General features: G+C 43.1%; 1 protein-coding gene across 2 annotated transcripts in view; it reads right to left on the reverse strand.

Moving 5' to 3' along the window:
- Positions 1-12,795, reverse strand: part of JMY (junction mediating and regulatory protein, p53 cofactor) — a 104,259-nt gene extending 91,464 nt beyond the window's left edge. The window contains exons 1-2 of one of the 2 annotated variants that reach the window (XM_070234630.1): positions 12,153-12,572; positions 11,262-12,000 (exon numbers count right to left, since the gene is read on the reverse strand). In XM_070234630.1, the coding sequence (XP_070090731.1) occupies positions 11,262-11,711 (450 nt within the window). In that variant the 5' untranslated portion in view covers positions 11,712-12,000; positions 12,153-12,572. Of the gene's footprint in view, positions 1-11,261 lie in introns of both variants that reach the window. The other variant, XM_023618108.2, reaches the window with a different exon arrangement.
- Between the last annotated feature and the right edge of the window lie 1,562 nt (positions 12,796-14,357).

Here is a 14,357-nt window from a genome sequence, read left to right on the forward strand (position 1 = left end):
ATAATAGCTGAGAACTTCCCAAGCTTTGGGAAGTAATTGGACTTACAAGTACAGGAATCCAAGAGAACTCCTAATTACATCCATACAAAAAGACCTTCTTCAAGGAATATAATATTAAAACTGGCAAAAGTCAAAAGTCAATAACAAAGAAAAAATATTAAGGGCAGCAAGGCAGAAGAAAATAACCTACAAAGGAACCCTAATCAGGCTTTCAGCAGAAACAGGCTAGGAGACAATGGAATGATATATTCAAAATACTGAAAGACAAAAACTTTCAGCCAAGAACATTCTATCCAGCAAAACTATCTTTCAGATATGATGAAGAAATAAGAGCATTCCAAGATAAAGAAAAGCTGGGAGAGTTAATCACCACTAGACCTCCCTTAAAAGAAATGATGAAGGAAGCCGTCCTACCTGTAACAAAAAGGCAAAAGTTTACAAAACCTTGAGCAGGAGATAAATAGAAAGAATCAGAAAATTGCAGCTCTATATCAGAAAAGGTCAGTCAACAATTATAAAAGACAAAGGGAAGGAAAGCATCAAAAATAACTATAATCACTTCAAAACAATCTCACAACACAGAAAAGAATTTGTGACAACAATAACTCAGAAGGGGAAGATAAAAGGGATGGAATCTGCTAAGTCTAATGGAGGTAAAAAGCTATCAGAAAATGGACCATCTCATCTATGAGATCTTTTATACAAACCTCATGGTAACCACTAGACAAAGAATCAAAACAGAGACACAAATCATAAGTAAAGAGAAAACTAAGAAAACCATCACAGAAAACTGCCAAACTGAAATGGCAGTCAGAAATACAAGGGAAGAAAAACAATGGAAATACAGAACCACTGGAAAACAAGAGATAAAATGGCAGTATTAAGCCCTCATATATCAATAATCATTCTAAATGTAAATGGATTGAATTCTCCAATCAAAAGACAGAGAGTGGCTGGATGGATTAAAAAACAAGACCCAACAATATGCTGCCTCCAGGAAACATACCTCAGCTCTAAAGACAAACATAGTCTCAGAGTGAGGGGATGGAAGAAAATACTCCAAGCAAACAGCAAGCAAAATAAAGCAGGTGTTGTCGTACTTGTATCAGACAAAGCAGACTTCAAGATAAAAAAATGAGAGACAAAGACAGGCAGTACAGAATGGTAAAAGGGACATTCCAGCAAGAGGACATAACATTTATGAATATATACACACCTAACACAGAAGCACCAAAGTATATAAAGCAACTACTAACAGACCTAAAGAGAGAAACCAACAGCAACATAATAGTAGAGGACCTGAACACCCTAAATGAAACATCAACGGATAGATCATCCAGACAGAAAGTCAACAAGGAAACAGTGGCCTTAAATGAAACACTAGACCAGATGGGCTTAAGAGATATACACAGAACATTCCATCCAAAAACAGGAGAACACACATTCTTCTCAAGTGCACATGGAACAGTCTCAAGGATAGACCATATGTTGGGAAACAAAGCAAGCCTCAATAAATTTAGGAAGTCTGAAATCATATCAAGCATCTTTTCCAACCACAATGCTATAAAACTAGAAATAAACTACTAGAAAAAAGCTGAGAAAGCCACAAATATGTGAAGACTAAACAACATGCTACTGAACAACCAGTGGATCACTGAAGAAGTCAAAGAAGAAATAAAAAAATACCTAGAAGAAAATGAAAATGAAAACACAACATATCAACTCCTACGGGATGCAGCAAAAGCAGTACTAAGAGAGAAATTTATAGCAATACAGGCCCACTTCGACAAACAAGAAAAAAGTCTCAAAAAGCAATCTTAAACTACACCTAACATAACGAGAAAAAGAAGAACAATCAGCCCAGGGTTTGCCAGTTCAGATCCCGGGTGAGGACATGGCACCGCTTGGCAAAATAAAGTAGAGAAAGATGGGCACAGATGTTAGCTCAGGGCCAGGCTTCCTCAGCAAAAAGAGGAGGACTGGCAGTAGTCAGCTCAGGGCTAATCTTCCTCAAAAAAAATTTTTTTTTTAATTAAAAAAAAAGTCCAACGTCAGCAGAAGGAGAGAAATAATAAAAATTAGAGCAGAAATAAATGAAACAGACTTAAAAAACAGTAGAAAGGATCAATGAAGCTAGGCACTGGTTCTTTGAGAAGATAAAATTGACAAATCTTTATTTAGCCAGACTAAGAAAAAAAGAGAGAAGGCTCAAATAGAATTAGAAATGAAAGAGGAGAAATTACAATGGATTCTAAGAGAATACTATGAAAAACTATACACCAACAAATTGGATAACCTAGAAGAAATGGATAAATCCCTAGACTCATATAGCCTCCCAAAAGTGAATCAAGAAGGAACAGAGAATCTGAATAGACCGATCACAAGTACAGAGATTAAAACAGTAATCAAAAGCCTCCCAAAAAACAAGTCCAGGACCAGATGGCTTCTCTGGAAAATCCTACCAAACATTCGTGGAAGATTTAATAACTACCCCTTCTCAAACTATTCCAAAAAGTTGAATAAGACAGAATGCTTCCTAACTCATTCTGTGAGGCCAACATTACCCCAATACCAAAGCCAGAGAAGGACAACACAAAGAAGGAACAGGCCAATATCACTGACGAACACAGACACAAAAACCCTCAACAAAATATTGGCAAGCTGAATACAGTAATACATTAAAAGGATCATACACCATGATGAAGTAGGATTTATACCACGGGTGCAGAGACGACATGCAGAAATCAATCAATGTGATACACATTAACAAAAGGAGAATGAAGGTAGACCATTATCTTACACCATGCACAAAAATTAACTCAAAATGGATTAAAGACTTGAAGGTGGGGCTGGCCCAGTGGCGTAGTGGTTAAGTTCACACACTCTGCTTCAGTGGCCTGGGGTTTGTGGGCTCATATCCCAGGCATGGACCTATGTCATTCATCAAGCCATGCTGTGGCAGCATCCCACATACAAAATAGAGGAAGACTGGGAAGATGTTAGCTCAGTAACAATCTTCCCCAAGCAAAAAGAAGAAGATTGGCAACAGATGTTAGCTCTGGGCCAATGCTCCCCTCCAAAAAAAAAAAAAAAAAGCATACTTAAAAAAAGAAAGCAAGCAGGAATCACTCAGGCTTGGATGTGAATTCGGTTTTCTTACACACTAGATATATTATCTTAAGCAAATTTATCCAATCTCTTTCAACCTGTTTACTGCAAAATCTCTACCTCTTAAGTTGATAAGGATACTAATATTAATAAGTTAGCATTTATAAAGTGTTTACTGGGTACATGGCACTGTTCTAAGTACTTTACATAAAACCTATTTTTAAATCAGTCTGTGAGGCAGCAGCATTAGTCTCCTCACTTTACAGATGAGGAAGCTAAGCCCTGAGAGAATTAGGTAGGCCCGAATTCACAAAGCTATCAAATGGAGGAGCCAGGACTCAAACTCATTTGAACCCTACCTCTTAACTCCTGTCTACATAACCCAGCTAATGACTGTACAGATCTCCACAGTGCCTGACCCACAGGAAGCACTCAGTAAAGGCTAGTTATTGTGATGACTGAAAACCGGAGCCTCACGTCCTTCTGCACACATAGCCGGCTCTAGTCATGGCCAGCCCTGTGTCAGTAAAGAGGACAGAGACTCATCTAGGGAGGAAGATGAAGAGGAAGACAGGCTTAAAAAAATAATTTTAGTAAGTAAATATTCATTTTGTAAGTTTAACTTCAGTAAGTTATCAAAAACTGATGGGAAAAGTCATTTTAATACTAAAAACCATAGGGGAAAGCACAAAAAAAACCCTTCATGTACAAATAACGAACAAACTGAAGATGAGGAAACAAAAAAGCAGGGGGAAGCGTTACCTCCTGCCCTAACCTAACGCCCTCCGCACCCAACAATGAATTAGGGCTTTTTCAAACTCCAGCACCATTAGAAGTGCTGTGATCCAAACAGTCACCTCACTGCAGAGAGGCCGAAACCTGGACACAAGCAACAAGGGGCTCAGGTCCCAACCCTGGGCACACTGTGCCTGTAAACTACCCTGGATGCTTGAAAAGGACACCATACCCTCACTTTACAAACGGGAAACTAAGGTCCAAAGAGGGTAAATGAGAGCCTAACGTCAAACAACTAAATCAGAATCAGGACAAAACCACCGACTCTCCCAAGCCATGTCCAATCAATTTTCTTTCCACTACGCACGGCTTAAAGACGTGCAGTGAGACGCTTCTTAAAAAGCACCCTGCCTCGACTAATTCCCAGCAGCAGGATGCCTCAGGAACCAGTTTTATTTAAAATTTCTTCCGGAAGAAAATGGCCATCCTTGTTTACCACTGTATTCTCCCTGTGCCTACAGTACTTGAATGCACTAGTAATCAGCTGAAGAAACCAAGCCCCAAGCAATCACACTCAAACCTTAAAGTTACAAATAAAACCCTAAATCATTAAAGGAACTTCACACTTTTATCCATAAGACCATTCTCCCCTATAAAATGCCTAGCCCATCAGGCCTACTTTTTATCTTATAGCCTATTCTAAAAAACCTTCACTATAGTCTGAAAAGAATCTAATGTATGAAAAGCATAACTATATATAATTTAAAATTCAATGACAAACATAAAAAGGCAATCCTCACATTTAAGAAAACTCACGAAATTTTCTAGCTTTTTGCTGAATGAATCCTTCCTTGCCCTGTGCAGTTTTAGTAAGCTAGATACTCTGTAGGCTCTGTACAGCCTCCGTAAGGCTACTTGGTATTAACAGTCCCCTACAGGAAGCCTGAAAAGCCAAATGAACTTCACTCCCTCTAACAAAAATCAAATAGCACCAAGAACGATTACTTAGTCTTCACTGTCTATGTCTCTTACCCTTGCAACTTAATTTCTCCCCTGTCAATAACTGAGGGAACTGGGCAGATCCAGAGGGAGCTGATTCTGACCTGTTCAAGAGTAAAAAGAGCCATGGGAAACTTCCCATTACAAAAAAAATAAGCACACATATATTTAACCATCACTGGAAGGCCACCTTGTACTTCCAAGTCCCACTTCCAACAATATTCTACAGTCAGTAAGGTCAAATAAAGTAGCAATGGGGAAGAGAGAGAGACTGATTCAAGTCACAGGTGAAGATCTGGGGAGCTCAAACCAAACCTAACCTCCCACTCACCTTCTCCTTCAACACACACACACACCTTTGTACTCACGTAACTAAAGTGTTTGTCAAAGTTGGCCTTGTTTTATTTAGCAAGGAGGAAACACACCCAATTTCATGTCTGTGCAGTGTCTGGTGGACTGGGCATCATGTGATATTAAACAGCCAGCAGAGAAACTACCACATAAATTAGTTATCAAAAGGCCGTCAACCTGAGGCCAGCCTCATGGCTGAGTGGTTAAGTTCACGCATTCTGCTCCAGCGGCCCAGTGTTTTGCTGGTTCGAATCCTAGGCACGGACCTAGCACTGCTGCTCAAGCCATGCTGAGGCAGTGTCCCACACAGCAAAGCCAGAAGGACCTACAAGTAGAATATATAACTATGTACTGGGGGGCTTTGGGGAGAAGAAGAAGAAGAAGAAAAGAAGACTGGCAACAGATGTGAGCTCAGGTGCCAACCTTTAAAAAAAAAAAAAGGCTGTCATTCCACCACCAGTCTCCATGTTTCTGCTTTACAGAAATGCTAACCTAGATGCATAAATTCACCTTTTATTCTACACTTATCTCTTTTTTCAGTGATACGAAAAATGGCTAAAAGTTTATTTGGGCACAGGATTAAAGAAAACGATTAGTATCTAAGTCATTATTTTAACAGCTTCCAGCTTTCAAGTCTTTCATCATAACTTTGACGAAACCCCACTGAATTCACTTAGCTTCATTATTCATTAACTGTGTTACACAGTAACATAGCAGTCTGCACTATTTTTATGGGAATATATTATGATTAGACAAGGCACCAAGCTGCACTGTTGACCTATCTCCCAGGTCCTAAAAGGACAGAGCTCCCATACGTCCTTGACATGTAACATCCTGTCTTTCAATGCCTCGAGTCACTGCAGTCAAGAAGTGCCAGGCAGAACAGCTCTCTCCACTGCAACCACATTATGTCCTTCCCAAGCCTGCTTCCACTGTTCATACTTAGTCATGGGTCATGGCTCACTGGCTCAATGAAGGACCAGCATCCTAGAGCTCCTGAAAGACTGTCATTTCTCTAATGTGTCTACTGGAGTTTCAGCAGGGCTCCAGAGTTTTATAACTAATCTCAGTTTTCCAAGAAAATTAGGGAAGTTATAATTGGGAGGAGGGGCAGTAAGCAGTCTTCTTAGAGCTCCCTGCTCCTTCTCTTAAATAACCTCAGAAGTCAGGAGCTGTTTATAGCTGAGTCATTTTAAGATACAAAGGGAAACAGTGATTGAACATTCTTGCCTAACATAAATCCATCCTTGCATCCAAGACAACCTGTTTCTTCTAACACACAACATGTGGACTCCGCCACACATCATACCTATCACAATTAACCTGAAATGTTAACAAATGAGTTATTCTAATTTAAAAGTCATCATTGAACTGACTGTTTAAATATCGACACTCCCACATTCTTAGGAGTGGAGCCTGTCATCCCTTCTAACGTCTTCAGGGAAAAAGGGCATGGCAGAAAAGGCACACAGTTGGATTAAGACAAATCTAGGTTTGAATCTGACTCTGGTCACTCCTTAGCTGTTTAACACTGGCCAAATCCATGTAACCTCGTTAAGTCTCAACTTCTGCTTCAGTAAAATAGGTACAAAACACCACTTATCCCAAAAGATTGTGGGGAGGATGAAAGGAGACAGGTAATGTGAAGTGCTCAATATCTAAGTATTGCCAGTAAACATTAGTTACATTCCCCAAAGAAGTGTTGAGTTGAAAACTCTGGAGAATCCTTCATTATATGAAATAAGAAAACACATCCTGGAGGCCTCCTTTATAAGCCTCCAGACACTTATTTTTCATACCGTCTTACTTGAATCTGAAGATAATCCTTTAAGTATTTTCCCCATTTCCCTGTTTTAAAGAGGTTAAATAACTAAGCAGGTCACAGAAGTGGTGAGTCCAATTTGAACCCAGATCTTTTGGACTCCAAACACTAGGTGTGCTCTGTCTACTGCACGCCTTACACGGCTACTTTTAAAAACACATCATGCTCTCAAACAGTGGTTTCAACTGGAAAGAAGTTCAAATCAACTGAAAAGAAGTTCAAATTGAGCATAGTTTTATAAACACAATAAATTCCAAAGTGAACACTGATTTTCAGATCCTAACCAAGCCTACCATCATAGCTAAGCTTTACTACCTAAAGGACAATTAATCATTTCAAGAACAGTTATCCTTATAGAGAAACCATTGTTTACAAAGTCCAGGTCATCAAAGGTAACCCACAGTATGGGCCATCCACGCATACACACCCCTTAATAGGATCCTCAGCTCGAATCAACAACCAAGCCTACCACTGAAACCTCTCCAAGAGACCTTTGGTGGCACTTGATTCATTCAGGGATTGAGTACCTGCTGTATAAATAGCACTACTTACAGTAAATCCTTGTAAAAGTCCATGACAAACCTATCACGTAATAAATTTCACATTTCGTTTGTACTCAAGATTAAGGCCCTAAGTAGTATACAACCTTTAATTCTTATCTCATCTAAAAATAATTTCTCTTTAGCATTGTACAAATGGTAGCTCCTCCTAAACTATTATTTCCAGTCAGTTGACCAAAGTTGTGAATTATTAATAAAAACTTTTAGCTGAAAACCTAAGGTCTAATTCTTCAGTATTTCACAAGACAAGGATATAGGAGTACTTTCTATAACCCCATATTACAACATAACTGTATTCCAAAAATTAAACTCTAACAGAGGTATGCCCTAAGCTTACAAAGTAGGTAAGGCTTTCTCTCCAAAAACACAACTATGCCTAGGCATATAAAATTCTGCACGTTACTTAAAGTATCCCATTAAAGTTCATCAATAGCTCCCCTCAATTTATAGGGAACTCACCAACCCAGACAAAGACCTCCTATTTAGGAAGTTATATACCATTTTAAGAGACTTTTCTCCTAGTTTTTAAATAGCATGGTCTCTTGAGGAATTTACATTTATCAATTTATAAAATTTCATTTACCCATAAGTTTACATTAAAAGGACACTTCTTCCAAATCCTTTAAACTCTTGCAATACTAAAAACAACTCTGGTGTCCTTTGTCCATTAATATTAAGAGTGCTCACAGATGTGTGGCCCTGAACTAGGGGTGCCAAGAAGAGAATTCCAAGATAGTGTCAAAGCCAGTGACCTTGAGAAGTTTACAACCTGGTTATACAGTCTGTTCTATTTAAAACAAACAAACAAAAAAACCCAACAATTTACTGATCATTTTGAACAAAAACAGGTATGATCTTTAAGCTGAAACCTCTAAGTGGATAGGAAAAGAATGCTGTAGAAAAAAGGACCAGAAAACAGATTCAAAGAAATTAAAGAAGGAAAAACATGACCAAAGGACTAAATTTTCTAAGTAACATATACCCAAGAACATGTTTGATTTACCAGATAATACTTAGCTTGAAAATCTATAGCCGGGGGCCGGCCCCATGGCGGAGTGGTTAAGTTCACCAGCTCTGCTTTGGTTTCGCCGGTTTGAATCCTGGGCACAGACATGGCACCACTCATTAGGCCATGGTGAGGCGGCATCCCACATGCCACAACTAGAAGGACCCACAACTAAAAATACACAACTATGTACGGGGGGCTTCAGGAGAAAAAGGAAAAACAAAATCTTTAGGAAAAAAAAAAAGAAAGAAAGAAAATCTATAGCCAATTCCACAAGTTAAGTCAATTTGAGAATTGGGAATAAAAAACACTGAATTAGATGTAATTACTAAACTCAACAGAATCAATAATACAAAAACAACATAACTTCTATAAAGATTTTACCTAAAAAAAGTTATTGCAAACTATTAGGATAGCAGCTGGGGAACAAAGCAATACATGGCTGGTGTGCTATACACCCCCATTACCATTCCAGTGGCAGACATCACTAATCAATCACACCATGCTTGCCCCACTGAACCTCATAATTCCAACATAACCTTCCAGCAGAAACAGGGTGGGCATTATAACTGAAACTATTTGTTGTCCTTGAAAGCTATTTTCTGTTCAAGTCACCTAAATAAAGCACCAAAACTCAACGTATTTAATGTTCAACGAATTTATAATAAATTTCATTTACTTTGAGTTGCTCTCCAAAACACAAAATCCTCTCTTTTTTTTGGTAAGGAAGATTGGCCCTGAGCTAACATCTGTTGGCAATCTTCCTCTTTTTGCTTGAGGAAGATTGTTGCTGAGCGAACATCTGTGCCAGTTTCCTCTATTGTGTATGTGGATGCCACTGCAGCGTGGCTTGATGAGAGGTGTGTAGGTCCGTGCCTGAGATCTGAACTCACAAACTCCAGGCTGGCAAACCGGAGCGCACAAACTTAACCACTATGCCACTGGGCCGGCCCCACAAAATCCTCTTTAAAACTTTAAATTTTTCTATTAAAGAGAATAAAATATGGGTAATATAATCTTAACTAGGAAAAGATATTCTTTCTAAAAAGTGTAAACGTAATAAACTCTTTTCTAGAAAACTGTAACTATATTTTTGGCACCCTTCATTTTTGACCCAATTTGAATTTAAAAAAACAGACAAAATTACTTTTTATGAGTATCAATAAATACCAGACATGCTATGTCATTTAGGGATAAAAAGTAGAAAGTTAAAAAAAAATTACAATATATATCTGTACATCAAGAGAAAGAAGCACAAACTCTCCCCTTGCAGTTTAAAAGAAATACAGGTTAACAAAACTCTAAAGAGAACATATGCGACCATTTAAGACTTCCGTCACTTCCTTCCAAAAAGAATTTAAGGCAGAACAGACTCCAGAAGTGAGATGATAAAAAGAGATAGAAAAACAGATCTCTGGGACTCTAAGATCACATTACCAATGGGTGATGTTTAGCATAAAGTAAACTTACAGAAAGGAGCGAAAACCTGGATTCAGGAAGTTGTAAGAGCACTGTGGGATAAGTGAGGAATAATTATTTCCTAACTCCTCAAGCCTAGCAAAGAAAAGTACGAAATATTCTACAAAGAAACCAGGAAGCTCCAGCTTCTTAGTCTTAATAGGAAGATTCAAGTATTATATAAACATAGGCAAGGCTAACAGATGACAACACAATGTCAGAAATACAGATACCATAAAAGGGGCCATTTCCCCACGCCAACTCCAACCTCAGTTGGTACTAAAACTAAAAACAATAAATTGTTTTGAGAAAGTATCTGTTAATGTCCATTACCAGAAACTAAGTATATCTTAGAATACTCTTTCAGTAAAGTTCTTTCAGCAGAAGCTAAGTAGGCACGACCTCAAATTATATACATCTTACACATTGTAGGGCTCCCTATGTATATCTACGCAGACCTTTCCTCCATTATTTTAAGGATTAGACAGTTTGAAAAGCTTCTGCATGGGTTTTACTCTTAAAGTATGAAACTATAATAAACATTCCTGCCCAGGACCTTTCTTCTCCCTAAAACTGGAGTGAAACATGAGCCACCTGTAAAGACTTGAGATATTCCTACAGTGTGCATAAAACCTTTAAACCTACATTTGCATCCAATTGTCAGTTGGTGCTTTTTCATTTGGACAGGCCAATCATTCAGAGGAAAATGAATTTAAAAATTGCCTAAGTTGTTAAAAAACATACGACATTAAAAAAAAAAAAAGACCAACTTTGCTCCATAAGACAAACTATTTTGAGTAAACGAACACGACACCAGGAAAGAAGGGTTAATATCTGGGCACTTACTGCTGGAAAGAGCTTTAGGGGCAAAGAGAATGGCTCATCTAGCTTATATTTACGGGACACCCTTTTGCTGAGCGTCTTTAATCTTGCTGCATGTACTGAATAGTAAACAAAGCACTTATTACACAGAACCTATTTGATAAATGGGGCAGGAAATCTACTGATTTATCAAGGGGTCCTTCAGAGCGCCAACTAAGGAAAGCCACGGTTTTCCTACCACTAAAAGGAGGGAAGGGTGAGACAGGTCAGGATCCCATCTTCATCCTTTTCCCCCGTCTAGGTAAACAAGCGTCCCAAACGCGCACAGCCCAGACCCAGGCTCCGGCCCTTCGTGGTACGTAACCAACGGCGACGGCTGGAACCCAGACCAGCTTCCTACCTCCTGGATGCGCTTCCTGGCCCGCTGAAGCACTTCTTCGTAGCCCTTCTGCCGCAGCTCGCTAAGGCTTTCGTAATACTCCTCGGGGTCGTCGGTCTCGGTGAAGAGTACCTGGGAGAGGATCTTCCAGCCGCAGGTGTCCAGGCCGTGGCCCAGGTAGACCTGGAGCTGGTAACACAGTGTGTCGATCTCCTGCTCGCTCATCTCTGGGGCGCCCCCGAACAGCACGGTCCACATGCCCGAGGGCTCCTCGGGGAACAAGGGCAGGCACGGCTCCAGCTGCGAGTTCACGGAGCACAGCTGCTGGTGCACGGCGCGCAGGTCCTGGAAGGAGAAGAGCCCGGCCCAGCTGCACTCCTCGGCCGGGGACTCCAGCTCGGCGGCGGGCGGCGGCTGCTCCGCGTTCGAGAGCGCCAGAGACGCCGGGGCCGCCTCGTCCTCCCTCACCATCTCCAGCACCTCGATCTCCTCGGAGACCGCCCCGCAGGCGCTCACCACCCGCACGGAGGACGCCGGGGCCTCCCTGGGCGCCGGCGGGGCTGCGGCAGCGGCGGCCCCGGCTCCATCTCTGCCGTCGGATGCCCTCCGGATCGGGCTGGACCGGGCCCGCACTGGGCTCCTGAGTGGGCTCTCCGCCCCTCTGCCGGCCGGACTTCGCAGCAGCGGGTCCCCCCGAAGGCTGCGCGCGCTCCGCGGAGAGCCGCCCTCCGCCCAGGCCGGGCTCCTCCGGGGCCCGGGGCTCCGGCCCAGAGGCGCAGAGCCAGCGGGCTCGGGCCGGCCCTTGCCCGCCGGGCTGCCCGGCCCGCGGGTCCCGTCGGACGCGGGCGCGCCGGGTTCGGGGCCCCCTCGCACCCCCGCCTGCTCCCGGGAGCCGCTCCTCTGCCTCTGGGCCGTCCGGTTGTGGCACGTTATGGCAAACTTGCCCTCGATCTCGTTCCAGGCCACGATGAAGACGAACTTGTGCTTCTCGCGCTCGTCGAACACATGGGGCCGCACGGCCACCCAGTCCGACTCGAGCGTCTCCTCGAGCGCGAACGACATGGTGGCTCCGGGGCAGGCCGCGGGGGAGGCGCCGCCGGCCCTGCCCGCCGAGGACTCACCGGCTGCTGCGCCGCGCCCCCCGCTCACCCGCGCCGGGCGCCTTCAGCCATCTTAGCGCGCCGGCCGGCTCCCTCGCTCGCTCGCTCGGCCCTCCGCACCCGGAGCCGCCGCGCTCCTTTGTGGCGCGGCTCGCGGGAGAGACAATACGCGTCCCCGGAGCAGGTAGTTCACATGGTCACGTGCGGTCGGATCTGTTTACAAGCCCGCGCTGCGGCAGCGCCTCGCGCCGCCCCGGCCGCCCCCCGCGCCAGGCCGCGGGGCTGCGTCTGCGGCGCCCTGGAGGGGAGGCGCGGGGTCGGCGGGCCGGGCGGCGGGCGGCGCCGGCGGCGTGTGTGTCCCCGCCACTCGCCTGGCCGACCTCCCCGCCCCTCGTTCTGCTCCTCTTCTCTGCCGCCCGGAGCCCGCCAGACGGACTGACGCGTCTCCTAAACTCTGCGCCTCAGCATCGCCACAATGTTGCCATTCGCCTGCTGACGTCGGCGGCTCCACGAGGGACGTAAACACGGGCACGTGCCGCACGCTGGTGACGCCGCGGCGGCGGCGGCGGCGCGCGCGCGCGCGCCGGCCACGCCCCTCGGCTTCCCCCAACCCCACCCCCACCCCGCCGCCCTCCAGCGGCCGCGCGCCCGACTCTTTCCTTCCTTCCGCGCCGCCGTCGTCTCCCCGGGGCTGCACTCGGCGATCGCCGGCTGCCAGCTCCGAGGGCGGCGAGAGGGGCAGGTGTACCCTGTGGGACAGGTGGCCTGGGAACCCAAGGAAAGAGGAACAAAGGCGGAGGAACTGAGCCTTTTCGAACTCCAGTAAATCAAAGGTACCCTCAGATGTAAATTTGCCTCCATCCGCCGGGAGGAAGTCGGGATGGCTGACATATTCAGAAAGAAGTATTCTGTTAACACGAACTCCGTGCTCAAGTTCATTGATTTCCCCGAGGCTGTTGGATTCTCCCCTAACACCCTTGAGACGGTCTAAGGTATGAAAGGAAGGTGTCTGAAGACAACCCAGTAGAACACCAAAATAAAATTAAATGAAAATGCCGTCATGTCCTAATAGTATGAATGTTTACATTTCGGTTCATCAGCGCTTTGCTGCTTCAGTTTCATCATTGTGTACTGTCTGTGAACCTCATTTTGAGGTCACTGGCTTGAGCCCTTTTGAAGTTGTAGTCAATAGAGTTCTCAGAATGTACATACAAAATAAAAAATCAGGTAAATCTGAAGGATTCTGCTATTCATACTGGACTATGATGAAACACATTCTTAAAATTGCCTAGTAATCCCATAATGCAGTTTATATTATTGCCCTTCTATGTCCTGTTAATGTCCGGTTCATACTGCAGGTATTCTGCATCCGCAGTAAAGTACAATGGGAATTATTTCTTCTTTGACTTTTATCCATATTTCTAAAATATATGCAAAACCATATGGGTTAACCATGCATCGTCAGCTACATTTACTTCAGTAATGTCCTGACATCTGAATAAATAGGTAAAAGTTTTAACCCTGTCACTCAGCTGGACGTTTTAGACCTATAGATCTGCTTTGACCAAAAAAAAGGCACTTTGGGCAGAGTGAGCAGAAGGGGAACAGGACTGGTTTTTAAACCCGTTTACAGTTTTTTATGTGGAACCACAAATTCTCAAAGCTTGCAGCTGAACTTGTGTGAACTCTCAAATGCAAATCAGAGATACACCTTTTGAAAGGCAGGAAGAAAGAAAGAGAAAACGCATTGCATATCTGTATCACTAGCTAAGCAAACAATAGCACGTTATAGAAAAATTCCCCATCTTTTCTGCTAAAAAGTTACTGCTAAAAGTTTTTCTGATAAAAAGTGATGACATCATCACTAGCTGTGTTTTTGTAATACATTATAGATAAGTATGAATAAAGAATGTGTTTATAGGAAATATTTTTATAGATAAGTATGAATACTAAGAATGAACAATAAAAGAATGTGTTTATAGGAAATATTTTTATTTACATGTATATTAAAATTGCA

The sequence above is a fragment of the Equus caballus genome, chromosome 14 (genome assembly GCF_041296265.1).
Source record: "Equus caballus isolate H_3958 breed thoroughbred chromosome 14, TB-T2T, whole genome shotgun sequence".
NCBI lineage: Eukaryota > Metazoa > Chordata > Mammalia > Perissodactyla > Equidae > Equus > Equus caballus.